Source organism: Perognathus longimembris, chromosome 5, assembly GCF_023159225.1.
Source record: "Perognathus longimembris pacificus isolate PPM17 chromosome 5, ASM2315922v1, whole genome shotgun sequence".
NCBI classification, from domain to species: Eukaryota; Metazoa; Chordata; class Mammalia; order Rodentia; family Heteromyidae; genus Perognathus; species Perognathus longimembris.
In genome coordinates this window covers 2,406,503-2,433,631 of record NC_063165.1, presented here as the reverse complement: position 1 = coordinate 2,433,631, position 27,129 = coordinate 2,406,503, and the positions used below count along the sequence as shown (strand labels likewise).

The 27,129-nt window shown below is 59.8% G+C and overlaps 2 protein-coding genes across 2 annotated transcripts in view; one reads left to right on the top strand and one right to left on the bottom strand.

The window, feature by feature from the left end:
• The window catches only part of Rsph1 (radial spoke head component 1), a 40,406-nt gene extending 20,115 nt beyond the window's left edge, over window positions 1–20,291 (bottom strand). Inside the window, exons 1-3 of the mRNA XM_048346194.1 lie at window positions 20,286–20,291; window positions 18,140–18,148; window positions 7,299–7,308 (exon numbers count right to left, since the gene is read on the bottom strand). The gene's annotated coding sequence lies outside the window, so the exon portion shown is untranslated. The remainder of the gene's footprint in view (window positions 1–7,298; window positions 7,309–18,139; window positions 18,149–20,285) is intronic.
• Window positions 9,743–27,129, top strand: part of Slc37a1 (solute carrier family 37 member 1) — a 33,337-nt gene continuing 15,950 nt past the window's right edge. Inside the window, 9 exon segments of the mRNA XM_048346193.1 lie at window positions 9,743–9,797; window positions 15,237–15,438; window positions 19,667–19,748; window positions 22,027–22,159; window positions 22,428–22,506; window positions 24,201–24,265; window positions 24,268–24,335; window positions 25,645–25,721; window positions 26,441–26,607. Coding sequence (XP_048202150.1) covers window positions 15,383–15,438; window positions 19,667–19,748; window positions 22,027–22,159; window positions 22,428–22,506; window positions 24,201–24,265; window positions 24,268–24,335; window positions 25,645–25,721; window positions 26,441–26,607 — 727 coding nt within the window. The 5' untranslated portion in view covers window positions 9,743–9,797; window positions 15,237–15,382.

Here is a 27,129-nt window from a genome sequence, read left to right as displayed (position 1 = left end):
GAATAAGATATAAGCAACTCAACACAAGTATGACCCTAAAAGTTATATTGATTTTTTCCTTGCAAGATAGAAAAGGTTACAAACACTCAAATGTTATGGCTTTCCCGGGGCAAAGTGGGAAATTAGCCATAGCCGATGGTTTTTTTCTGATACTGTTGGCAGTTTCCCCATGTGCTACAATCGAGCATATCTTATTGTTATAATAAAATGTCAAACTGTATTTTAAAGGTTGGAAATCTAGGGTGGTCATATCATAAAGAATATGGGAATAAATGTCAGCCTTTCGGCATTTAGAAATGAACGTCAGGGATTCGACTTTCAAATCGGTTCTAGCAACGTTGGGGGCTGTTTGCTCAATGCGCTGACGGTGTGTTGGCTCCGTGTGACACGCTTTGCATTTTCTCAACCTAAGGCCATCGCCCGCGGCAACCAGGCCTCGCACTAGGTCTTCACAATGAATTACCCACACAGTCCACAGGCAAGGAAGGTTGGGGAGACCCACGGGCCGCCCCACCCCACGGCGGCAACCAGACCCCCCTGGGCCGCAGACCCTTCTTTATCGGGAGCTGCTTCCCACCGCAGGCCTCCCAGACCAGAGGCTGCGCCGTGCCCAGCGCCACCCCTGCACGCCAAGGCACCCCCTGCCCGAGCTGGGTGATGGCTGAGGCTGGGCTTTCAGGCTCTCGATGGCCCCCCACGTCCTTCTCCTTCCTCCGCTTGAGACGGGGAAGGGGAAGATGCTGCCAGGAACCTGGGCCCCCTCCCCGCATTGGCATTCAATAGACCCCAGGTCGGAGCCCCGCTGAAGTCAGGGTGGGAATCTGCACAAGGCATCTGTGAGGTCTACAATGTGCTTCATGATGAGCCAGGACGCAGTGAAGTACCTGCTGAATTTTAGCCGTTATCAGTTACACTGTTGCTACATCATTTTTTGGGGGGTGGAGCGGTTGAACCTAGGACCTCCCAGTCACACATTCTAGGCAATTCTCTACCACAGGCCCTCATCTCCAGCACGATGTTCCGCTCACGACAACCTCGGGATGTCTGTCTAAAAGAGGACTGGGGAGGTGGTGAGACATTTAGGAAGTTTGATGAGGAGAAAACACCAGTTTCTCTTTGTTGTTTCCAGTCGTGTTTCTTCCGCGCAGAGGCTCAAGTTTCCAAAGAGCATCGAGCCAGAAAATGGCGACCGTGCCAGAAAATGGCGACCATCCGAAGCTGGAATGTGAAGAGATTACTTCTTATGCTCACATTCATCCGCACTCATGCACATTGTAAGGGCTGCCCCCCCCAGAGGGCTCCATGCAGATGCCCCCCCCCCCGCCTGTTTAAGTCTCCGCCCAGTACCTGGGATACCTAGGTAACTGGCACACCCGGAGTTTCTAGAATTAAGACGTGTGGCTTAAGTGCAAGGTATTTTAGCTGTTTGGGAATTGTATCTCGACTAGAACTGGCGACCAACATGAAAAAACTAACCAGATAACACACACACACACACACACACGCACACACACACACGCACACACTTCTCTGAAGTCTGAGGATATTGAAGCACACTTATCAGGAAATATAAATTACTTTCTACCCAGGAAGTGGGATTATTCAACCCATGGTGCCAACAATTTCGAGGAAGTCGGCGAGGGGGAGGAGAGAGATGGCAGGAGCTAAGGCGGCCTTGGCTTCACGCTGGGCGGCAGCGCTTGGCCGTGCAATGGCACAGCGCCCGGCAGTGAGCAATTCCTCAGCCGACACACTTAGCAAATGGAACTTGAGATAGTTTGCAGCAGAACTATATGCAGTGCTTGAAAAAGAGGGGAAAAGTTAAATGTATCAAAGTTTATTCTTTTTCCTTCGAGCTCCTTAAGCTCTTGCTCTTTATTCCTCTTAGACTCCATTTTCCAGGAGCTCTGTCCCGCTGTCAGTTACTAAACTGCATTTGAGCATCTTCTGGGTTACATGTCAGGAGTCAATGAGGAAACGTGAAAGGCACAGACTCATTCGAAGCAAATTCTACATTAGTCCACACTAATAAATAATTACACTTTTACACCTTATCAAACTCTGTGAAGTCCTTTGTTTAAAATGGGTACCACTCTTCCCACCCTTGGTCATTTAAAACTGGCTCTGCTGTGTTTCTACTTTTTGCAGGGCTGGACACTGAGCCACAGGCAGTGCAGACAAGTGCTGTATCACCGAGTCTCACCTTCAGCCCTGGTGCTACTTTGGTACTGGATACAGACAACCTCACTCTTGCCAGCAGTGGTGCTGAGACATGTTGTGATCCACCACGGGGATGCACCTTTCCAAGCCCTGGGAATACATCGTATTCCTTGAGAACGGCACAGGGAAAAGGTGGCGAGCGGAGAGGCCGGTCCCTATTCTCCCAGAGTAAGGAGCACCCCGCCCAGCTTTCAGGAAGACCGTAAGGGCCAAACTACATCAGGGGATAAGAATGCTCTAGAGTTTCTATGGAAACATATTGTGCTTCTGTCGAAATATAACGTGCACTTAGCTCAGGTCTTAAACTCTTGTTATTTTATTTGCTGCAGACAAACACCTGTTCAGCATGTGGTTGAGGGATGTGGCAGTGGACAGCTGTGACCCGCCCCCCCCGCCCCGACAGATGTCTGGCTGAGTGAAATTACTGCGAGCATCTGCCTCGGTGAGCTGGGTCTCCAGTGGGGCTCCCTGGGATTCAAGGGGCCAGGAGGAGGAACTGTAGCCCGGCCTGCCCGTGGCCTAGGGGGACATCCTAGGACTGTGCCCTCCCCACTCCCACCTGCATGGGAGCACGAGGCTCCCGGCTGCACAGCCGGCTCCAGACACCTTTCTCCTTTGCTTTGTGGGTAAAGGAGCGCCTCACAGGGATTGGTGTTTGTCGCGCCTCACTTTTTGTGATCAGCAATCTCCCCGACACTGGTTCTTCATCTGTAGTTACCTACTGGGACTGAGGTAGGTCAGTTCTCCACAGCTCACCTTAGCCTATTATTCCCTCGGTCTACCTGGCCACCGCTGTTTCTCTACCGGAGAAGAGGTCAGCGGTAGCACCTCCCCCAGATGCAAGCCACCCCCGCCTCGCACCCTCCTTGGGCTTAGGCGTCTTCCACGCCACGTGGCTGTGACTCTCCAGGCTGGCTTCCCTCCGCCCTCTAGCTCTGCACCACACTTCACCCAGAGCTGGACAAATCAGAGACGCTCAGGGTACTAAACATCACGGCATCACCAGGAAACTGGGAGCGCAGAATGAAGGATGGACGACAGGAAAGATGGTGGGCACCAGTGGCTCATGTCTGTGATCCTAGCTACTCAGGAGGCTGAGATCTGAGGATCACGGTTCAAAGCCAGCCTGGGCAGAAATGTCCATTTGACTTTTATCTCCAATTAGCCACCAGAAAACCGGAAGCGGAGCTGTGGCTCAACATGGTGGAGTGCTAGCCTTGTGTGAAAAAGCTCAGGGACAGCACTTCAGGCCCTGAGTTCAGGCCCTGTGACTGATTAAAAGAAAAGAAACAAAACAGTAAAAATGACCAGTAACCTCACCAAGCATTTTTACCAAATTGGGGAAATGGATTCCGTTCATGGTTTACCATCATCAAGTACTGTTTTTATGGCACATGTCAACATGTCATCGCCAATGTTTTTAAAAGACAGGGTAGTATTTCACATTAAGGATATACTAGGATTGGGGCTGGGAAGGTAGCCTAGTGGTAGAGTGCTTGCCTCGTATTCAGGGAGGCTTGGGTTCGATTCCTCAGTGCCACATATATAGAAAAAGCCAGAAGGGGCGCTGTGGCTCAAGTGGTTCAGTGCTAGCCTTGAGCAAAAAAAAAAAAAAGAAGCCAGGGACAGTGCTCAGGCCCTGAGTTCAAACCCCAGGACTGGCAAAAAAAAAAAAAAAGATATACTAGGATTATTTTGACTCAAGCATTAAAGAGTTAGTGGAGATATTTAATATAAGTTTGAAGAAGATAGGACACGTGGATTAGGGAAATTATATTGTGTATGGATTTTAAGGAAACAGTATTTCAAGGGTCTTTCCTCAGGTTCTCATTCACCTTGGATGGCCACCGAAGGCGCTTCCCAGCTCCGGCTGGCGCTGCTCTCCTCTTCTGGAAACTTGGCTCACGTGCTTGTTCGAGTGCACGTTCTCTTCCCCTAAGCCCAGCCATGACAACCAGCAGGCAGGACAACCCCGCAGGCAGCCGCGCCCCAAGAACACAGGCGGGCGGGCCAACGGGATCCTTTCCCCCTCGTCTCTGGGAGAGCGGTTACGCCCGGCTTCTGGCGCCAGGTTCCCCAGGACTGTGTTCTGTGGGGACCCCGGGGTCCTGTGCTGAAAACAGAAGCGGGCGTCTGCCTCAGGCGGCCCTGGCCCCCGCTAGCCACGCCCGGCCACACAGGAATGACCCTGTGCTATTTATGGCATGGGAGCCGGTGCTCCTTAGGTTGGGCGGGGGGAGGGAGGTTCTCAGCGCAGGCAAACGGGAACAGTTTCTCCTTGAGCAAAAATGGAAATGTTAAAGGCATACATACACGTTTAAATAGGAAGAGCATTTAATTTAGAATGTGATTTACCTGTATCTTCCTTTGATTACTTGGTTTCCTTGATATGTGAAAAAAATGTTCATTCCTAACATTACAATTTTAGATTTTAGACTGTTATCGTGTAAAAGAGCTTTCAATGTTTTAAATTAAAAACTGGTCGATTTTATGGCATGCCGAGGTTTGGGGGACTTTTTGAGTGGTGGGGCGTGAGGCTCACGGTGACGTTGTGGGTTCTGGGGAGTGAAAACATCTCCTTTTCACCTGCCTGACAGCGTCTTCCAGACCAGAACACGAGTGACCCTACGTGGACGCCGGAGCCCCAGGTGTGGCTCGGGGCGGGCCCTCGAGGTCCAGCGGCTCCAGGAGGTTCCGGCGTCTGCTCCGCAGGACAGCAAGAGGCGCGGGGACCTCGGCGGTGGAGACGGCACACCACCACCACCCCAGGCCGACGGTTCCCAAGGCGTGTCCTCGGCGGTGACACCTGCCCGCTGGCTTGCTGAGTGGCCACAAGCACTTGTACCTGACTCGTGGTTTCCAGAGTCTCTGTGTGACTCGACTTGATCACAACGCATTCACAGTGCGCTTCCGGCGTGCCTAGGACCGGGATGAGTAGAACAGGTGGCTGTCTGTGTCATGTGACACCCAACCCCGCCCATCCTCACACCAAGCCCCTGGTGGCAGTGGGGAACCGGAGCGCCGGAGACGGAAGTGTATTCATGGGGTCCCATCAGCCTGCCCCCCCCCGCCCGGGAGTGGGTAGATCGACTCTGTGAGCGCAGAACCTCACTCATCCACATTCACCCCCATCCGGACTCAGCTCAGCCAGGAAAAGGACGCGAGTGCTGGTAAGACCACGGAAGCTTGTGGAATCTGACTCTCCCAGCCCGCTAGCTCACTGGGGAAAATGGAAGGTCCACCGGGTGCCACTGGCTCACGCCTGTGATCCTTGCTACTCAGGGGGCTGCGATCTGAGGATCGCGGTTCAAAGCCAGACCTAGCAGGAATAAGCTACTCAGAAAAAAATGAACATAGTGCTGAGGCTCAAGTAGTAGAGCACTAGCCTTGAGCACAAAGAGGTTTAGAGACAGCTCCTAGGCCCAGAGTTCAAGTCCCACGACTGACAGACACACACACACACACACACACACACACACACAGAAAGTTCCCTCTCTTCCAAGTCATCAGACACAGGCCCAGAGGGAATGCTGAAAGGCTAACCCTGGATCTGAAATAGTTGCCTGACCACAACGGAACTGAAGGGAACGGAGTACTTTGTAAACATAAACATCGCCCAGCGTGTCTCTCCCGCTGCTGGGCTGTGGCTCCGCTACAGAATGGACTCTGCGGTCGGGGGCAATTTTTATGTTTCTGGATGCCTGACCTCATACTACCTGGAGGCGTCACATGCGGCAGAACTCAGAGCTGTGTACGCAGGCGCAGGGAAAGCGCCAGCTCGGGAGCGGAGCCCAGCCTCCGAGGAGGAGAGCTTCACCAAAAGCTGGGGGAAGGCCGGGAATTAGCTTGCAGACCCCCTGGAAGCCCCAACCAGGCAGGACCCTGTCACTCCCCACACAAGAACTGGCTCACAGACTACCCACCTCGCCTTAGGTATAGAACGAAACAAGAATGCTGTTCTACTAGAAAGTACTGCCCCGCGGAGCCTGGGAAACAAGGAAAGGTGCCCAGCCTGTTTTACCTTGGTAGCTATAGCAACCCTGGTCAACAGGCAAGGGCCTCATTACTTAGGACACTAGCAAAGCTCCACCATATGCTCATAACCAAGGCATTCGTGTCTCAAATTCTACCACTGAGAGCTACTTCCTAGCCTACACCCGGCCCTTCTTTCTTTGTTAATCATTTCCTTTTTTTTTTCTACTACAATGGATGCCTAGGGCTAGGGTATCGCTCACCCCCACCATGTACAAGGCTCTGGATTCAATCCCAGTATCACACACACACACACAATACACACACACAGAGCTAGTGCGGTAGCACACTTGTAGTCCCAGCACTCGGAGGCTGAGGTAGGAGGACTGAGAGTTCAAGGCAGGTCTGAGTTACACGGCGAGTCTATGCCAGTTTAGACTACACAGTGAGATCTTATCTCAATTTAAAAAAAAACCCAGATGTTGTGGCTCATGCCTGCAATCCTAGCTACCCAGGAGGCTGAGATCTAAACATCACACACACTTCAAAGCCAGCCCAGGCTTTTTTCCTAAATAAACTACTCAGAAAAGGCCAGAAGTGGTGCTGTGGCTCAAGGGGTGAAACACTAGCCTTGAGTACAAAGAGGCTGGGGACAGCACCCTGGCCCTTAGTTCAAGCCCTGGTTTGCCCTCCCCCCCCTAAAAAAAATAGCTATAGTTTTAAAATCAAATGTACTAAAAGGCATATATAACAAAGAAACAACCCAGCTTGACTTGGTCCCTTCTCATGTCCCAACCATTCTTTTGCCCTTTTCTTCTGGAAGTTTTCTACATATTTCTAAGCAATATGAACATTCTGCAGTTTTCATGTGCAGTGTTCAGCCTCTCCTGTGGACTTGTTTTGGGAATAAAGCCTACCTCTCCCCCTGGCCCAGTGGAGCTAATCGGCGGGCATGTCCCCCTCGGGAAGGCCGGGGACGCCATTCACAGCCTCGCCCCGTGTCCCCAGAGAGCAAGGGGGCGCTGGGGAAACGGCTTCTTACACGAGGGTGGGAGTGGCCCGTGAGCACTGTAACCCAGGCCGAGCGCGGACAGTCTCCTCTCGACGCCCCTGGGCCTGGCCGGGCCTGCTCCCCCGCGCCGCTGCGCCCCGTCAGTCTTGTATGTTCAGGCCCCGCAGGACGCCGGGAACAGAGCACAGGCGTCACCCAGGAGGCTGGCCGTTCATCCCACCCGTGACCGGGGACTGAGCGTGGGTCACCGTGCTCGCCGTTTAAGGTGCCACCGCGCTACAGTTCTGGGGGCGCAGTGTGTTCCTCGCTCCCCCGTCCTTCTCCCTGTGAACCAGGCTTCAGGGCACACTCAACACTCCCTTAATGCAGCTCTTCTTTTTTTTCGTGGCACGTGAAGATGTTAACGACGAAATTTCCCCCACAGAACTGATATGTGAGTGAGAAAAGTCAGAATCGTGCAAGAAACTAATGTACCAAGTGCCGGTGGTTCAAGCCTGTAATCCTGGCTATTTGGGAGACTGATATTCAGAGGACTATATTTCAAGACCATCCCAGGCCAAAAAAAAAAAAAACCAGAAACAAATTGTTTTCAAGACATCTCAATAGGAAGGCTGCTTCCGTCATCCCAGTCACGGGAGAAGCGTGACTCGACTCGGAGCTCCATGATCGAGAACAACCCGGGCGAAAAGCAAAGAACCCGAGGGCTAAAAGCCGGATGACCGACACCGTGGAAATCCTGCCTAGCGAGGGCCGAAGGCCCATGCCTCCCAGTAAATACTAATATGGAAATAGTACTTTGCTAAGACATTTTAAAGCCTTACAAAGTTCTGAGACCAATATTTTCAGCAAATATTGTACGTGAGCAACCAGATCCCCCGTGGTCTCTTCCAGCCTGCCTCGCAGCGCAAATACCCTCGCACTTAAGGAGAGAAAATGCCGTCACCCTGCCTAGCCGGCCCCACCCTCTGTCGCCTTTGTTTGTCATCGAGTCAGCAAGCAAACCGGAGTGGGCACGGTCCAGGCCAGATGCCAGGAGCCTCTCCCGCGCCCTCTAGGGGCCAGGAGGTGGACTTGAATCACGAGGACCCAAGAAAGCCCTGAGGTTTTATACAGCATCCCAGATAACGCGGTGACATATCGCTACTGGGTCCCCAAGGCCCGAGCTCCCAGGGGAGGGAGTACAGGGCTGGGGCGGTGGGGGGGAGGGGGGGAGTGGGAAGACACATCACCCTGTAAAAAGCCCACCCACCTTCTTGGGAACTGAAGAGCCCCTGGGAGAGGCTCCGGGCCCTAGAACCCGGCCTTGTTCCCGCAGGCATGGGGACTCCACAGATGGCCCTGTGGACGGGCGGGGTCAGAGCCCCCTTTAGGAGGCGATGCCCGCCAAGGAGGCTCAGCTCAGAGTAGGACGGCGAGCTCTGCCACTGGCCACCTGCCTTCCACAGCCCGCGAGGCCAGCCACGGTGCTGGGTAAGAAATACAGGGGGCAGGCTGACGGCTCTGGTGCTCCCAGAAACAGTTAGGGAGAGACAGACAGACAGGCCAGGAGGCACAGAGAGGGAGGGATCTAGCCGAAAGGAGAGGGAAGTGAAGCCTGGCGCTGGTGGCTCAGGGCTGTCATCCTAGCTGCTCAGGAGGCTGAGATCTGAGGATCTTGGTTCAAAGCCCTCCAGGGCAGGAAGGGCGTGAGGCTCTCACCTCCAGAAAGCCAGAAGTGGAGCTGTGGCTCGCGTGGTAGAGAGCCGACCTTGAATGAAAAGGCTAAGGGGCAGTGCCCGGGCCCTGAGTTCAAGTCTCGGTACAGGTGTGTGCGCACACTGCTGGATTGCGCTCAGCAAACCCAACAGGGACAGCAGCGCAGGGCCTGGGCCTGGCTGCGGCTCCCCTACCGGGGCTCCGGAGGCGCGGAGGGGCGGGGGCCGGGGCGGCGGCCGGGGCGGCGGCCGGGGCGGCGGCCCGGGCCGGGGCGGGGGCGGGGGCCGGCCCGGTCCACACACACCTGCCGGCCGCTCGGCCGTTGGACTCGGCTGGCCGCGCGCTCCGGCCGCGGCGCGTTCTCCCGGTCCTCCCGCCGGCTCTCCGGGAGGGGCGGCTCGGATGCCAGGTGCGGCGCGTCCCCGCGGGGTGGAGCAGGTGCCTCGGCCCCCTCGGGCCCCTCGGCCGGCCCGGGGGACGCAGGCGGGGCAGGTACGGGGCTGGGGCGGGCGCGGGCGGGCGGAGCGGGGGCCGCGGGCCCGCGCGCTCCCTCGGCCCGGCTGTGCTCGGCGCGCCCCGGGCTGGGCCACGCCGGCCTCGGAGGAGCCGCGGGAGCGGAGGCCGCGCGGGCCCGGATCCGGGGATCCGGGCAGCCCGACCGGGCGCGGCGGCGGCGGCGGCGTAGGACGCGGCCCTCCGCGCGGGGGCGCACACGCCGGCGTCCCCGGGGCCGGCACCCGGCGGGCGCGGGCGGAGCTGCGCGGCCCCGCCGCCTCCGGGGCCCGGCGCCCCGCGGCCCGGGAAACCGAAAGAGCGGCGGCGCCCAGCGGCTCCAGGAAGTAGCGGGCAGGAAGCGCCCGGGGCGCCCGGCCGGGCGGCGAGCCGCCCCGGGGCGCAGGTGAGGCGCGCGCGGGGGGCCGGGAGGGGGGGCGCGCGCGGGGGGCGGGGGCGCGGAGACCCCTCCCCTCCCCTCCCCTCCCCGCCCCGCCGCACCTGCCGGCCGCCCAGGCCTCTCCCGCGCCCGGCGTCCTTTGCTTTGGTTCCTGCCCGGGCGCGGGGTCTCGGGAAGGGTCTGGAAGGGAGGCCGGGGCCACCACGCCGGGCGCTCCGGGCCCGGGAGAGCGAGGACCGGGAAGGCGCGCCAGGGTCCCGGGGGTCGCGCCCCTCGCGGCCCCGCCCCGGCCCCCGCCTCCCCGCCGCGGTGACAGCCAGGGGCGCCCGCGCGTGCTCCTCCGCGCGGCGGGGACGTGGCGCGCCCGGCGGGGCCCCGCCCTCCCCACGCCCCCGCGCCCGGCGCGCCCCCGGCCCCGGTGCCCGGTCACCACCCCCGACCCCACGCGGGGTTCACCCCCGGTCCCCGCGCCCGCGGGCTCGGGGCGGAGCCGGCGCGCATCGCCCACCCCGGCCGGCGGCGCGAGGTCAAGCCGCTCGGGCTACAGTAAAGGCTTCCTGGGCCGGGGAGCCCCGCACCCCCCGTCCCCGGCCCGGCCCCCGCGCCCGGACCCGGGAAGGCGAGGTAAGCCCCCTGCCCCCGGAGCCCTTCCCCTCCTCCCCCGCGGGGAGGCGCCCGCCTTCCCGCCCGGATCGCAGGTCTGCGAGGTCCGAGTGTCAGAACCGCCCGCTATCTCCGTCCGTCCCCGTAGGGGGCGGCTCGGGGCGCCCCCCCCCCCAGCCTCGCCCCCTCCACCCGCCGCCCGCGGGGGCAGCCCTGCACTTCTGCCCGGGGCGCTCGCCCTGGGACGCTCTGCTGGTGTCCCGGGCTGGGGAAAGGGAGTTGGGGACAGAATTTGAATTTCTTCCTGGACTTGAGAAGTGACCCTTTCCACTCATCTCCGCTGTAGACGGGAGCCGGCAACTTGGAAAGTGCTTCCTTGTAAGCGGAAGTTGTGGTCTATCTCCCTATTCAAAAGAAATTGCTTGAAACTTTGGGGAGGCGTCTATTATTGCACAACTCATCTTTGAGCTTAAAATGTAATTCAGTTGGAGCCCGGAGGTGGTGGCTCGTGCCTGTAGCTCTAGCTGTAGCGGAGCCTTTGAGATCTGAGGATCCTTCGAAGCCATCCAGGCCCTGGATTCAAACCTTGGGACACACACACACACACACACAGCTGTAATCCAGTTTAAAATGTTTGCCATTGTCTGAGAGGCTGCTTTGTATGTCATCGTGCCTTCTTGCTGCTGTCTCTCTGCCGGCCACCCTCATTAGCTGGAGCTGCAGAAGAGGGAAATGTCCTCCTGGGGGACACCGAAGCCCCCACTGGGGGTGGAGAGGGGCTCAGCCAAGCATGTTCCTCTCGGCTCAGGTCTTGTGCCAGAAGGGCCAGCGTTGAGGCCACCTCCCACCCCCAGGGGGTTAGTCCCTAGGCTGCCAGTGGTTACTCTAGTGACACTACCTCCTGATCCTTTTCCCTGAAGGGGAAACGTTCCCGCGAGCCTCTGAACAGAGAAGGTTAACAACTCCTCTTTATGTGTTTTAGGCCATGTGCCAAAACCAGGGTGTCACTTGAGTGAGCTGTCCAGGGAGGTCCTGGTCCCTGGCGGAGGCAGTGTGGCGGAGGGAGGAGGTGCCCCAGGCCAGCCCGATGACCCGGAATTTGCTCCTAGGTGGAGTCCTCCGACCTCCTGGAAGTTCTCTTCTTTTTTTTACTCCCAGCCTATGGAAGGTGGAGCCAGTTCCGGTAGCTCGCTGGGGATCTGGCCGGGCCGTCCCACCCCTGCCACTGACCTGGGCCTGGAGCCTTCAGGCTCAGGTGGGTGCTGCCAGGCCCGGGGGCAGGGCGGGGAGGGAGGGAGCTGGTGGAGCAGAGCTCTGGAGGCCGCACTGTGAAATCAGTGTGGCCATCTTTTTATTGCCAGTCCCGGAGCTTGAATTCTGGGCCTGGGTGCTGTCCCTGAGCCTCTTTGTGCTCAAGGCTAGGGCTGTACCACTTGAGCCACAGCGCCACTTCCAGCCTTTTCTTCTTTTTTTTTTTTTTTTTTTTTTTGGCCAGTCCTGGGCCTTGGACTCAGGGCCTGAGCACTGTCCCTGGCTTCTTCCCGCTCAAGGCTAGCACTCTGCCACTTGAGCCACAGCGCCACTTCTGGCCATTTTCTGTATATGTGGTGCTGGGGAATCGAACCTAGGGCCTCGTGTATCCGAGGCAGGCACTCTTGCCACTAGGCTATATCCCCAGCCCCGCTTCCAGCCTTTTCTTATTAGTTTTTCGGAGATAAGAATCTCACAGACCGTCCTGCCCAGGCTGGCTTTAAACTGCAATCCTCAGATCTCAACCTCCTGAGTAGCTAGGATTACAGGTGTGAACCTCCAGCACCTAGCAGGCTTCATTTTTTTATTTTCATACTGATAGCTTATAGCTCTCTTTCTTCTGTCTCCTGGTTTTCTCTTGGGTCTGAAATTAAGACCCCCATTTCAACTACTCTTTTCCTCTCTGCTCCCCAACAAAAGGAAGGCCTAAAGTAGGTAGCCGATGAGGAGAATGCCATGTCGTGTGTGAGAGTTATTAAAGTAGGTAGCCGATGAGGAGAACGCCATGCCGTATTCAGGCTCCAAACTGCTGGCCTTTGGCCGAGATGAAGGCTGTAGGGAAGTAGCGAAGGGGCGGGCCTCCCTTCCCCCACCCCACCCCCATCCCGCCCTGCCTTATCTAGGGCAGGGGCAGGGGGTGTGGCCAGGTGGATTAGGATGTGACCTCAGGGCAGGGGGAGGTAACTGCCTCCAGGTCTGCTGGGTTGCCCTGGTAACTGGGTGGAGCCTTAACCAGGTGGGGGGCGTCTGCCTGGAGCCCTCTCTGGGTGGACTTTACACTTCCTAGAACCACAATCCTCAGATCTCAGCCTCCCAAGTAGCTAAGAAGACAGGCGTGAGCCACCAGCGCCCACAGTGTGTCCATCTTTACTTCCCCTGAGAATTTATAGCACCCTACTTCCACCCATTTTACCAAGAAGTGCCGTCATTATGCCGCAGCTTTGGTAGACAAAGAAATTTGACTGAATATTTGGGTTGGTTTGTTTATTTTTTTCAGGCTTCGCACAATTGAATCCAAACCCTTCAAAGTCATTGCCACTGCACGGTTTCATTTTGAGCATAGTTTTAGCAAAATGTCATTTGAGTGAAGACATTTGAGCCAGAGTGGTTCTGGAGATTCGTGATGATTTATTCAGTCCAGTTTTTCGTGTTTGCTTCGGACTTGGATGGGTAGGGCCGTCACTTACAGCCCTGCCCACTGTCCAGTTTCTAGGCTGCCAAACAACCCAGCCCGGCTCGTACTGACTGAGCACCTGCTCTACGCAAAGCCGGGTGCCAGGTGCTTTTCAGGGATCAAGCTTCTGTGACAATGCTACTAGTGTCATCAGACCATGTTGTCTAGGGGACTGTGTTCATTTTCTCCACCCATTAACGAATTAAAAAGTGTTAGAATTAGAAAGTGCTGGAGTTAGAAAGTGTTTTAAGGTAAACAGTAAGTTTATTTGAAAGTGAAAGGAAAGCCGTGGAAGAAAGTCTGACACTTCCAGTCCAGGTGGAGAGGGGCAAAGAGGAGCCTGGGTCCTCTGGAGGGAGGGCTGTTGTTATAGTGCAGGCTCCTCCCACATCTCCCCTGGCCCTGTGCTGATTGCTTGATGGCTTGTGCATGTCCCGCCCTGGCTCTCTCCATTGGTTGAGCAGGCACCCAGGGCATTATGGGAAGGAGCATTTGAACAGGAGCTCCAGGCACTATGGAAAGAAGCACCATGATGGGCAATGTATTGTCTGCCACCCCGCTGAGGGAGCAGTTAAGCAATTGGCCTAGACTTACCCTGCCCAGGGTGGGGGTGGGAGGGGCGATGGGGGGTGTGTGGGATGGGGCCGTAGAACAAATTCTACTTGCTAAAGTGGGCTCGCAGTGGCTGTGGCCGAAAAGGCGTCTCCTCTGCCTTCCTTGAAGGAGGTAGGGGTCAGGCTGTGAATGAACTTTCAGCAAGGATTTTGAATTGTTCTGTACAATGTGGTGTACAGAGCAAACAGCCAGGAGTGTGCCGTGCGTGTGTGCGTGTGTGTGTGCGCGCGTGCACGCGTGTGATGCTGGGAATAGAAGCCAGAACCTTTGGCTTGCTAAGCAACCCTCCACCACTGAACTATAGCCCCAGTGTAGCCCAGAGGACACAGTGACTCGGGAAGATAAGCCCTGGCTTTGGGGTGGGAGACTGAGTGGCTGCGTGTTTGGGTCCTTTATCAGCCCCAGGCCTCACTCCATCCCTTCCTGCACTGCTCCCCTCCGGCTCGGACTTTATAACGAAGCCATTCCCGTGGCACCCGAGGTAATCACGGGAGACGAGAGATCTACAGAGACGGCTAGGGGAAGGTCATCCCGAAGCAGGGTCACTTGCGGCCCTGTACATCAGATACAGATACAGTCACAAGAAAACAGGGAAGCCACGTTTTGAGAGGCCCAATTCGGAGTCTTGACTAAAAGGCCAGCGACGGCACGGTGGATTCCTGTCTCAAAGGCCAGCAGCCAGCAAATGCATTTGACACTGCTGGAAAAGTGAACCGTGAAGGCCAGGGAGGAAAGAAAGAACAAAAACAAGGCCAGCAAACCAATGACGCTCCAATGGAGAGCGGACGTGGACGCCATGGTGACCGGAGAAGAGACAGGAACACGGAGACACGTGGCCGGGCGTCACAGGGCCTGTGCTGCTCTGGGCCTAAATAGGGTCAGGTCAGGGGTCAGGGTCACAGGAAACTCAAGTCCCAGACACCGGACAGGTTTAGTAACCTATCACCCAAGTCCCCACCCCTGCCTCCAGGGACACCGTCGCCTTCCCCCCCCCCCCCCCATAAAGACAAGATGCCAGACCCTGCCGTCCACCGTGTGCTCAAGATGGCACCGGCCAGATCTGATCTCCCCGCTTTCCACTGAGCTTGCGAAGCCACGGCGAGGGGACTGGGCTCAAGGGTGGTGGCCTCACGAACAGTGGGCAGAACTGTGCCTCGGCTCGTGCCGACGATTGACCATCTGGTGTAACCGGTGGGCACACTTGGGTCCATTGAAGCATCAGCCACTGGTGTAGAGGGCGCTCACCTGAGCTCTAGGAGCCTTGCAGATGAAGGTGCGAGCCTCTTTCTCCCTACGTGTTGTCAGAGCATCACGTGAAAATTCATTTCAGTGAGCTTTGGACAAATGGCGCCAGGACAGTTCTTAGAGGAGAGTTACCCCTCCACACCCCCCCACCATCCCCGGGCTCAGAAGGCCAGCTTTGATCTTCACCAGATGGCTCCATGGCCGTCGAGTCACTTCTAGTGTTGGTGTCTCCGAGACGGTGCGGCAGACTTTCCAATGCTTCTCCTTCCCCCCTACAGTGTGGCCCCCTGCCGGAGGGACCAGGAGCACCACCCCGCAGAACAGCCCTGCCTTCCCAGCGAGGAGACGTGGAGGGGAACCAACTCCCTGTGTACACAGCGTCCGATTGTGTGGCTGGAGCTCCCGCGGCGGCGTGGTGACGTAAATGGCTCGACTCCCCGGCGGCATCCGCTTCCTTATCTCTTTCTCCAGGGATCAGTGGTGAGCCCTGGGTGGCGGTGAATGGAGGCCTCCGCTCAGGTGGAAACTGTGGACTGGAGCCCGGCCCCCTAAGGCCTTCTATTTGGCGACCACGTCGGGCTCCTGGGCGGGTCCTGGGGGGGGGGGGCTGAAATCATCATGGTCGCTGCAGAAAAAAAAAGGCCAAGGATTAGAGGCAAGATTATAAACTGGTTATTGGTAAACGTGATTATAATAATAATAAACCCAGATACGTGGTCTTGCCAGGCCCAGGTGTCAGAGAGGACCTGAACTTGACCCACTTCCAGGAGACAAGAACCCTGCTTCATGTTGGGAGCACCCTTCCCAGCTTGCCCACTCTGGGCCCCTCCCGCGGGGTCCGGTGTTCCGCCTCCCTGGAAGGGAGCATGGCCGGGCAGAGGCTGGAGCTTTCTGACCTCCAGTGCTTCCTCCTCACCTCTGCTAGGGAGGAAGACCTTCCTAGTCTTGTGGCTGAGCGTTTAGGGGCCTGTGAGGTAAACTGACAAAAGACAAGTGAGAGAGCACTGAGATTTAATCACGTCTGGATGAAAGGTCTTCCAGAAGCTGGACTCCAGGATGTTTCGAATTGGGGGCTCATTATCATCTTTAATGGGGGGGGGGGGGAGGAGACTTGGGAGACAGTGGAAAGATAAGTGGATCCTTAGAGCAGGAGGAACAGAAGACCAGGGCCCGTCTCCCTGAGGTGGGGCTGCGTCTCTCCTGCGGCAAGAGTTAACACTCGTAGTTGTTTCCTGGGAGAGGATTTGTGGCCCATTGAATGCAGAAGGAATTGGTGGAGCTCTTTCTGGTGTGGCCTCCCTCCAGGAGGATGCGTGCTCTCGGAAGACGGGGTCTGGCTGTGCAGATGGAGGCCTCTCTGGACAGGCGCCTCCGTCCCCCCAGCGCGCGGTTCCCTCGGCTTCCTGGCCGTTAGTCAGTGGAGAGTGGGGGGGGGGGGCGGGCAGAATCGTCACCTGTGACCTCGCCAGTGTCCCTGGCCTCTCAGTCACCTGAGGGAGCACGCCCAGGGCGACACAGTGTCGCGTCCGCGTTTCCATGACTACTCTGTGTGTCCGTTGCTTGCTGAGTCAGTCTCCAAAGCGTTTGTAGATTGGTGTGTGCTTCTGTCTGTGGGGAATGATGGAGAAGTGGCCGTCCTGGCCCTTCGGGGGCCGCGTGGCACTCAACAGCACCTTTGCAGGGCCCTGCAGGTGTACCCCTGTCCCGGGGCAACATCCCTGGTGTTACGGGGTTGGAGGGAGGGGATTCTGCGTCCCTCCAGGAGTCCACCGCTCAGGGACAGTCTCAAGCAAAAAGACGGATTTACTGGGGAAACATAAAGCGGACTGACCGGCCAGGGACGCAGCACAGACTCAGAAGCTGAAACTGGGACAGTGAAAGGAGGGTTGACCGGCCAGGGACACAGTGCAGATTTGGGCGTTAACACCGTGACCCCCAAGCAGTCCTCAAACTGGGGTTTACAAAGGTAAAAGCACAGCACAGATGTAGGGGGTTGATGCAGGGCAGAGCAAACATCAAACGAGTTAAGCAAGCCATTCACAGAAGCAGAATCTTGGGGTCAGGTTGACCTAATATTTAACTCCATTTTAACAATTGTTACTATGTTTCACTAATCAAGATGGAGTCAGCTCTACTCCCCCCAATCTTTGCTACCATGTTTCCCTAATCAAGATGGAGTCAGCTCTGCTTCCTACAACACTTGGGACTTGGATTTTTGCTAGCAATTTAGGATTCATTAAAAAAAAAAAATTGTCCTCTATTGTGGTTTGCACTCCAGCCTCGCGCCTGCTGGGGAGGTGATCGGCCACTTGAGCCATGCCCCCCCCACCCCAAACACGCCCTTGTGTTGACATTCCACAGTTCACCTTTAGTGCTCACAAGTGGAGCGCTAGGGCCGAGCCCGAGGGCCGCATCTCCTTGTATCTGAGCCGCATCTCCTTGTATCTATTTTAATCTTAAGGGTATATTGCATCAAGCAAAAAATTGTAAGAAAAGGTGAGGGTTGAGTTCGTTTCCTAGACTCTCCCAACAACGTACCATGACCTGTGTGTCTCTAACGAGACATGTGGATTCTCCCAAAGTCCCAGGAGAATAAGGCCAAAGTGACATCGGGGCCGTGGTCCCCCTGCAGGCCCCCGGGGCGGCCGGCAGTGCCCCCCGTCCCTGACCGTCCACCCCAGGCCCGGGCCCGCACTGTGCCTCTCAGCCTCCGGCCCTCCTGGGTCCTTGCCTGTCCTTCCTCCTCCCTCCACCACACCAGCCCCCGCCCTGAGCTCATTCGACCTCGCCCCCCGCCAACCACGTCTGAAGGACGCCATTTCCTAGTGAGGTGGCACTCGGGAGTGGCGGTAGACGTGAGGACTCTGTTCAACACCGTGCACGATGGGGTGAACCCTCATTTCATAACGGAGCGGGACGAGGCCGAGGATGAAGGGCCCCCCCAGAGGGGCTCGGGGGTCAGCGGCCTGGTTCAGGACAGCCCCGCGGAAGGAAGGCCTCCGCTTGCCAAAGGGCTGGGGAGGGGCGGGCTGAGCGGGGCTGCTGTCGCTGGCCTGGCGGGAGTGGGGGACCCAAGCTCCAGAGGAAGGACGGCTTAGGCATGGAGGAAGTAAACCGGGTGCACATAAGGTGTCCCCCCCATCTGCAGGCGACTCCCGCCTGTGTGCACGCTGACCTCCACCCTGACCCCCTGGGGAGGCCTCTCCAGAGAGCCCTGCTGGCCTGCGGGCCGCGCGCCCGGCAGGTGCCTTCAGTGCCCCGTCCGGCCCTGCGCTCCCTGCGTGGACGGGACCTGGCGTTCAGGGCTGCCGTGTCCCCTCCCCCGGGCCACGTGGGCCCTGGAGGAATGCAGAGCGCCCGGCCCTGTCCCGACCAGACAGCCTGCGGCTTCCGGGCCCTGGAGGACAGGCCAAGGCCATCCACAGGGAGCCGGCCGCGGAGGCCCCCTCTCCATGGGGGACGGGAGGTGCTGGTGGGCGCTGGCGTTGCTCATGCTCCTTGTGGCCCGTGGAGAAGGGGACCCCGGACCCCCCCCCAGGGCAGAAGGGCCATTCACAGGCTGTGTGGTCTGTCCACTGGGCGGGGGCTGGAAACTCGGGTCTTGGGGCCGGTCCACCTGTGGTAGGCAGAACAGGATGCCCCAGTGGACATTTGCGATCTTGTGACATGCTAGTTGGTGTGTGTACGCTTGGTCCCTGCTTCCGGTCCCGGCACAGAGCTCTCCAAATCCTTGGCATCTGTGAAGTCGCACACGTCACTTTGCGCAACTGAGATGAGCGGAGGCGGAGGGCGTCTGGGTCCCCTCAGGGCGGGACAGGTCGCCCGATCGGAGGGTTGGTTCCAAGCACAGCTCTGCTTCCCGGGAGGAGGGGCCGATGGCGGGTCAGTCACCCACCGTGGGTGAAGCTCCAGGAAGCCCCGAGGCCAGGCTCGGGGCTTGTGGTCTGCCGAACGCTGGAGGCGGCCCTGCGGGGTGTGCACGGCCTGCACCCTCCCTGCACCTGGTGCCGTCTCTTCGCCTCCACCGGGGTCTCATCGGGATCTCTGTCATCAGAAAGCGACCTGGGCTCCGCGCACACCACCTGATTGGCGGGCGGGGGGGGGGGGGGGTGGGGGGGAGCTCCCAGCGTGGCGGAGCTGTCAGGGGCACAGGCTGCGCGCTCGAGGGCGGGTCTGGGGAGGGGCGGCCGGCGTGGGGACCTCCTTGGGGACAGAGCCCTCCGCCGCGGGGCCCGGCCACGCTCCGATCCCGTGGCGGTGCGGCGAGCGAGCGCAGGGCAGGAGGAAGCCGGCTCTCCTGTCTCTTACGCCATGTTCAGCTGGTGGCTCAGCCCTCCAATCCTAGCTCTTCAGGAGGCTGGGATCCAAGGGTGGCGGTTCAAAGCCAGCTCAGGCAGAAAAGACAGAGGGACCCTTCTCTCCAGTTACTCAGCGAGGGCCAGAAGCAGAGGCGTGGTTCACGTTTGTATGGTGTCAGCCTTGAGTGGAAAAAGCCAAGTGAGAGCTCAAGGCCTTGAGTTCAATCCCCGGCACCAGCGTATACACGTGCACGCACGTGTGAGCGCGCACACGCACACACACAGTGTGCCATTTCTTTTACTATTGGCATGTGGTCCAGGGTGAGGGGTGTTGGCTGGTAACAGGAATGGCAAAGCATCCATCGCCCAGCACCTAGCAGCTCCGAGCTCCCTCCCCGCCTGTGTTTCAGGTACAGAGCCTTCATCTTCGCCCTGACGTTCCTGCTGTACGCCAGCTTTCACTTATCGCGGAAGCCCATCAGCATAGTCAAGGTGAGGAACCCTAAAACCGCCCTGCTTCCTCCCCTGCCTGCCTTGCTGTCAGAAACTGCCTATTCTAAGACGCTGGGGGGGGGGGGGGTGGAGAAGAGAGGTGGTTAGAGACAAATTCTTTCATTGGGTGTTGTTTTTTTGGTTTGTTTGTTTGTTTGTTTCTCTCTTCCGTAAAGTGAACTCTTTAAACCGTCCGGGGCTCCACCGCGTCAGGACTAGTCTGCTGCCGTGTGTTGACGCTCCCCTCTTCTGTCCTGAGCGACCGTTCTCCTCCGGTCCGTGCCAGGCTCAGACTCCCCGCAGGACTTGGTCCTGAGCGTGGCTGTGGAGGAGGGCACCGGGGTCACAGACACTGAGTCGTGGGGGGGGGGGGGGGAGGGCGGGGTGCAGGCCAACCGTCCTCCATCGTGACCAGTCGAAGCTAGGGAAAGTAGGGAAAGGAAGATGGGCTGGCGTCCATCTTGCCTGAGGGCTGGCAGCGGGCCTGAGAGGCCTTTGGCAATCCTGCCAAGAACAAGGAAATGGCCACGTGCCAACAGCCGCCGGGTCTGGCTCACCTGCTCCTCGCTGCCCTGGCAGCAGGTGGCCGGGGCCGGGGCCGCTGTCCCGTGACCACGGCAGCTCAGCACGCACAGCCGCCCCAAGTCCTCCAGGCAACGGGGGGGGGGGGGGGGGGGGGGGGGCTGCTGGCCAAGGCCGGTGGGGGTGGGGCGGATCTGCTCCTCCCGCAGCCTCCCTCGGTCTCTATGAAACGTCTGTTGACTCTGAAGAGTCTCGGTTTCCTCCGCGCTTCTCAGTGCCCTCCAGGTCGCTGGCTGTAGAAACGTCGGTGGTGCGTGAAGAACGACGTTCGCTGATACGTGCGTTCTCCCATCTGTGGAAGTTAGATCTAAAACACCCTAGGACATGATGGACTATGGGGGACCCTAGACCCCCCACACGGGCGGACATGATGGACTATGGGGGACCCTAGACCCCCACACACGACATGATGGATTGTGGGGGACACTAGACCCCCCACAACATGATGGACTGTGGGGGACACTAGACCCCCCACACACGACATGATGGACTGTGGGGGACACTAGACCCCCCCACAACATGATGGACTGTGGGGGACCCTAGACCCCCCCCAACGGGAGGACATAATGGACTGTGGGGGACACTAGACCCCCCACACGGGCGGACATGATGGACTATGGGGGACCCTAGGCCCCCCACACAACATGATGGACTGTGGGGGACCCTAGGCCCCCCACACGACATGATGGACTGTGGGGGACCCTAGGCCCCCCACACGACATGATGGACTGTGGGGGACACTAGACCCCCCCACACGACATGATGGACTATGGGGGACCCTAGACCCCCCCCCCCCACGGGCGGACGGAAGGAGGACACTCTCAGGAGAGGACCGCAAAGGCGCCACGCCTCTGCCCCTCATCAAAATGAACTCCAGGAAATGAAAACAAGAGGTGGTTTTTTTGTTGTTGTTTTTTGTTTCCCTTTGTGGCTGTTTTTCGCTCCTTGACCCCCTGTCTGTCTGTTTATGTGTCTTGGGAGAGCGAGGGGAGGCGCGGAAATGGAGGGACAAAGGATGGCCAAACGCCGCAGTGGCGCTCACGCGGTGCCATGTTGAACGTGAACTCTGTGGGCGGGCACCGGAGGGAAAAGCGGGGAGACAGCAGGGAACAGGGGACATTGTCCCAAGAGAAATGTATTCTCTCCCTGACTCACGTAACTGTAGCACCTGGGTCTCCCCCTCCACCCCCGGCCACTCGTGCCCTGGCACCGTTTGCTGGTCCTAGGGCACACACCTGGGTGGCTGGTGGCCCCGATCTCAGGGAGTTTTGATGGTTTGTCTTTTTTTTTTTTTTTTTAAATCAGAGTATTGTTTATACGTCACAAATCGCCTAAATTGCCCAAGTCTGAAGTGTGGGCTTGAGCACCTAGGTAAGGCAGGGCCCTTCCTAATTCCAGCGACCTCCGCACCCTGTCCCACGATCGCCCTCCCCTCCAGGAGGCCCCCCCGCCCCCCGTCTTGGGTCTCGGGTCTAGCACACAGACCCGCTCCCCTGTTCTTGAACTCCGTGGGAGCAGAGTCAACCCGTTCGATTCCATCTGGCTGAAGTATTTCCTTTTCGAGACTCGTCCTCACCGGCCGCGGCCTGCGACCGGATCTTCTTCACCGCTTGTTCTTTTGCGTCTTGTAAAATGCGCCCCCAGCGGACCCCCCCCCCCCCAGGACACACTTTCCGCCCCCTCTCCGTCCCCTTAGGGCGAGCTGCACAAGCCCTGCGCGCCCGAGGACGAGGCGGAGCCCGGGTTCAGCGGCCAAGGCCGCGGCGTCGCGCCCCGGCCTCCCGGCCCGCTCCCCGACAATGACACCAACTGCGGCTGGGCCCCTTTTGGTGAGTGTGGGTCGCGGCTCAGGCCCCGTCGCCTGCCTGGTCGGGGTTCGCCGGGGGGCTGTATGTGGAGGGAACCCCGGGAAGTGAGAGCTTGCTGTGTGTAGAGCTGGGGCGGGGCAGGGGCGGGGGGGGGGGGCTGATGGGGTCAGAGCCGCCCTCTCCAGACGCCCCCAGACGCCAAGAACAGCCGGGTTGTGTTTTCTAGCTCAGCTCCAGAACTAACCTCAACAAGGCTGAGCCTCCGCCCTTGGCTTTCTAATCCACGCAGATAAAAGCAATTACCAGCAGCTGCTGGGGGCGCTGGACTACGCCTTCCTGTGTGCCTACGCCATCGGGATGTACCTGAGGTATGTCTGCTGGAGCTTCCAGACGGCTCCCCGTCCTCTGGTCCAGCCGTACGGCGGGTAACCGGGGACGTGGCGTCCCGCAGGCAGAGACGACTTAGGGGTGCTTCCGTGCTGCTGTCTGTAGAGCTGGGGAGCAGGCGAGGGCATGGGTGTCCCCGGGGCAGAACCTCAATGCGGACGTGGGGGGGCCCTCAGGCCGCCCCGGCCGCGGGCCCCGCGCCGCTCCTCGGAGCTTCCTCCCCACGCCTGCCCTCCGTCCCCGGTCTCCCCCTGACGGCCTCCTAGCCACAGCGGGGTGGGGGCCGCTGGGCCGCGGCTGCGAGTCGGGCGGTCCGTCCAAGCGCCGTGCGTCCAGGCGTGACCGTGGGACCCTTGACTGCGTGTCTCGGGGCCTCAGTGTCCCCTCTGAGAAGGACGAGGGAAGTGAGAGTTCTGAGACCGCGTGCTGTGAGGACCGAGTGGGTACACACGCGTGGAATCTCAGCGCAGGAGCTGGACGGGCCCCCGCAGTTCCCGAGCGGCCTCAGGACTGAGTCCCAGCCAGTACCCCCCCACGCCCCGGTGACTGCGAGCCCGCCGGACGCGCGCCGTCCACAGAACCCCAAGGCCCCGTGCAGAATGGCCTGCTGGCAGAGCGCGCTGCTTCCATCTGGCTGTCCTCTGAGGCCCGTGTTTGTCCCCTGAGGACATTTAGGAATGCCGGGAGGCGCCGTGTCTGTCCCCGCGAAGGGACGGACAGAGACTGGAAGCCCGGAGCACCCTAAGGCAGACCACAGCACCCCCCACTGCAAAGACGTTCCCTCAGTGCCAGTGGGGGCAGGAGCCAAACTCAGCACGTGAGGTGACGTTATCACCCACCGCGCGTATGGCGACGGAGTTCCGTCCTCCCCCGCCCCCCCCCCCAGCCTCACCGTGGAGGCCAGGCCCGCCCGGCGATTGGAGCGGAGCCGTGGCCCCCCCGCGGGGCCTCTGGCTCCCTGCCGTGCCCTGTCTCCCTAAGTCCTGTGTTGGGGTTGAGAGTCCTCGCGCGCCCCGGCCCGGCCTTCCCTGTCGGCGGGAACGGTGTGTGCCGGCCGGCGGGCAGCTCTCGCACCCGGGCCCGTGCTCACCAGAGCCCCGGCGTGGCTGTGTGGGAGAAAGTGAGGCCCGCGGGTCTTTGGGGGGCGGCGGGGGCTGGCGTCGTGGGGGGGGGTGCTGCTGCTGTGTTTTCACTCACGGGAGTCACACTGGCCGCTTCGTGGCACTCCGTGTCACGTGGCTAGGAACGTGGGGTGCTGGGGTCTCCCCGCTGCCCCCGTGTCGAGACAGGCGTGGGCCGCGTCCACGCGGGGAGGGGGCTGGTCACCCCCTGACCCGGCGGTCCCCGGGGTCACCGGGGCGGGCGGGGGCCCACGCCCAGGGCCGGGTGGACGGGCGAGAGGCCGGGTTCTGTGTGGATAAGAGCAGCACCCACTAGCAGGGCGGGTTTGCACGCTCTCCTCGTGGGCGGCGTCGCGAGCGAGTCACAGCGGGCTCGCCGGTCACCCGACTGTCCGTGACCGCGATTAGAACTCGGGAGTCTGGGACGGAGGGAGCCCCTGTGTCCCGTCTTCCCGGAAGGGCTTTGGGGCGGTGGAAGCTCGGCCGGGCCGGGCCGGGCCGGGGTTGAGTGGGTGTGTTTGCTTCCTCCTCTCCCCCCCTCCCTGCACCCCCAGCGGCATCATCGGGGAGCGGCTGCCGATTCGCTATTACCTGACGTTCGGGATGCTCGCCAGCGGAGCTGCACCGCCCTGTTCGGGCTCGGGTACTTCTACGACGTCCACAACCTGGCCTTCTACGTGGTGGCTCAGGTGAGGGGCGGGCCGGGCTCGCCCCCATGATGACGGGGGCGGAGGGGAGGGGAGGGCTCAGGTCGCGGAACCCACGGCAGCCCAGAGAGGCCGGGTCAGCGGGCACCTCCCCCCCCTTCTCCAAGTGGGTCTCTCGCTTCACCCTGCCCATCAGCCCCTGCGTGGCAGGGAGGCCTGTGGGGGGGGTTGGTCCCCGTCCCGCCCTGGGGGAGCCTGGTGCTCAGATCAATCAGGAAGAGATTGGAGCCGGAGCCTCCCTCCGGGGTAGGGGATGTGGGCATGACAGGGGTAGAAGGAGGGAGGGAGCTGGGGCAGTGGGTTGGGAGGGAAGGGGATCCTAAAGGGGGGCGGGGGGGGGGTGACCTGAAGGCAGAAGGCCGAGCCCCGCCCTCTCCGGCCGGCTGCTGTGGTCTCTGTTCCTGCCCTTCCCGGCAGTCCTGTGACTATGGGCGAGGAACAGAAACAGCGCTGCCCCGTGCTGAGCAGGTGATGCTTTTGAACCAGGTGGACTCACTGTCCGCTCACCCAGTGGCAAACGCCGAGGCCCCACAGGGCCGGGCCGGCGGGCACCGGCCGAGGCTGGTTCCCGGGGCCTCTGGGAGCAGCGCCCACTTCCGTCCCCTCCCCTGGGCGCGTGCCTGACCTCTCCAGGAAGCGCAGGCTTTGGAGGGGGCTCCACGGAAAGCTTCAGGGTGGGCGGGGCGGGCGGCCGCTTCCAGGCCTGCTTTAAGGAGATTTCTAAACCGTCCTACACAGGAAGACAAAAAGTGTCTTCCTGCGGAACATTCGCATTTGAGAGAGCCTAGCAAAGCTCAGCCGGGTCCGCGAGGGGCGGCCCTCCCGGCGGCGGGTCCTGCTGGCTTGGCCTTTCTCACCCTAGTCTAATGTGCACACACACGCGCACACACACACACGCATGCACGCACGCACGCACGCACACAGAGGTTTGTTATATTTTGTTATCATTTCTAGCTGAAATCTCATTATGTTAGGATCTCAAGCTCATTGACCCCCGTGACCCCCTCCCTAGCCTCAGCTTCCTGAGTAGCTGCAGCCACCCCAGGTCTCTGCCCTATGCCCTGTTTACATGCGCGTGAAGCTACGCCGAGGTGTGTCCTTATGTGTGAAAACCACAGATAGATGCATAGTTGTTACGTGAGGTATTACATACATCCTGCCCGTCGCGGCTCACATCAAATGGTGTGGTTTCTGGGGCACCAGGCGACTCCCAAGCCCAGGAGGACAGGGGGGTGGCCTGGGTCCCATCCCCCCCCCCCCGCGGTGATGAGCCTCCTCTTCCCCCCCGCAGGTCATCAACGGGCTGGTGCAGACCACAGGCTGGCCCAGTGTCGTCGCCTGCCTCGGCAACTGGTTTGGAAAAGGGAGGTGAGACAGGGCCATCCCCTCTCCAGCCCCGCTGGGTCTTGGCTGGGTTGTAGTTGTTTATTTACGACCCCGATGGAAACCAGCCTGTACTATTTTGTGTTCAACTAATTTCAGAAAGATACTCTAGCCAGGCTCCTCGTAGAAGAAGGATGCCGAAACCTCTGGCTGGAGATTCTAAAGCTCGAGCAGCGCCGCACCCCGGGGTGGCCCCGGGAAGGCCGACGGGGCGGCTGCCGGGCCCCCCCCCACCCCCACCCCTACCCCCACTCGGCAGGCACCGGGCCTGGGCGTGGCGCCGGACACCGGCTGCGGCCCAGAGGCTGCGTGGCCGCCCGCACGCCGGGCGGGAGGAGCCGAGACGGGACGTGGGGGCTCCGGAGCCCCGTTTGGAAGCAGCCCCCGTGTGGCCGTTAATCACGGGGCCGTGTGGAGCTTGCAGAGGCGCAGATTTAAATCCCGAGCCTTACGAGAATTTCACAAAAGAAAAAAAACACTCTCTTCCTTCCCATTATACAAAATAAGCCCCGAGCAAGGCACCGTGTAATTACACAGCTGGAGGCAAAATAAACCCGGTGGTCCTCTGGGAAAGCCCTCTAGCTCCCCGTGTCTCCCCGAAGCAGGATCTGCGGGCCTGGCCCCCGTGGTGCCCACCGTCCCGCCCCCTCCCCCCCCCCCCCCCCCCCCCGCGACGTCAGCGTCCCATCCCTCTCGTGTCACAGGCGGGGCCTCATCATGGGAGCCTGGAACTCCCACACCTCCGTGGGCAACATCCTGGGGTCCTTGATCGCTGGCTACTGGGTGTCCACCTGCTGGGGCCTGTCCTTTGTCGTGCCCGGGGCCATCGTGGCGGCCATGGGGATGGTGTGCTTCCTCTTCCTCATTGAACGTGAGTACACCCGCCCGAGGCCCCGGGGTCAGCCGGGATCGGCGCCCCGGCCCCGGGCTGGGCACGCACCCACCGAGCCACCCCGGCTCTCCCCGGGACAGATCTCCCAGCAGCCCCTCGGCTCCCTCCCTTCCCGCTCCAGCGGGCCTCTGCGATAGAGGGGACGCGTCTCTCTGGGCCGGGGCGCCAGCCCTGCCCACGTGGCTGGACCTGTTCACGCCGGTCCACCCCCCACACCGAGGCAGCCCCGGCCGGCGCGTTTGCTCTCTGATAAGCCAGCACGTCGGCAACGGCGTCAAACCACGCCGCGACGTACAGCCGTGCCTCTTAAACGGGGTCGCACGTCTGCTGGAAAATCAAGCTCCTCGTGCCAGGCCAGAGTGAATACCTAACTTGTATTTTAATTGATTTTTGGAAGTGATTTTTGGAGACACGCTTTGAGCCGCCGCCTCCGGGGGGGGGGAACGTGGACCACGCCGTTCCTGGTGGCGTGGATTTTGATCGGCTTGAAGCAAAGCACGG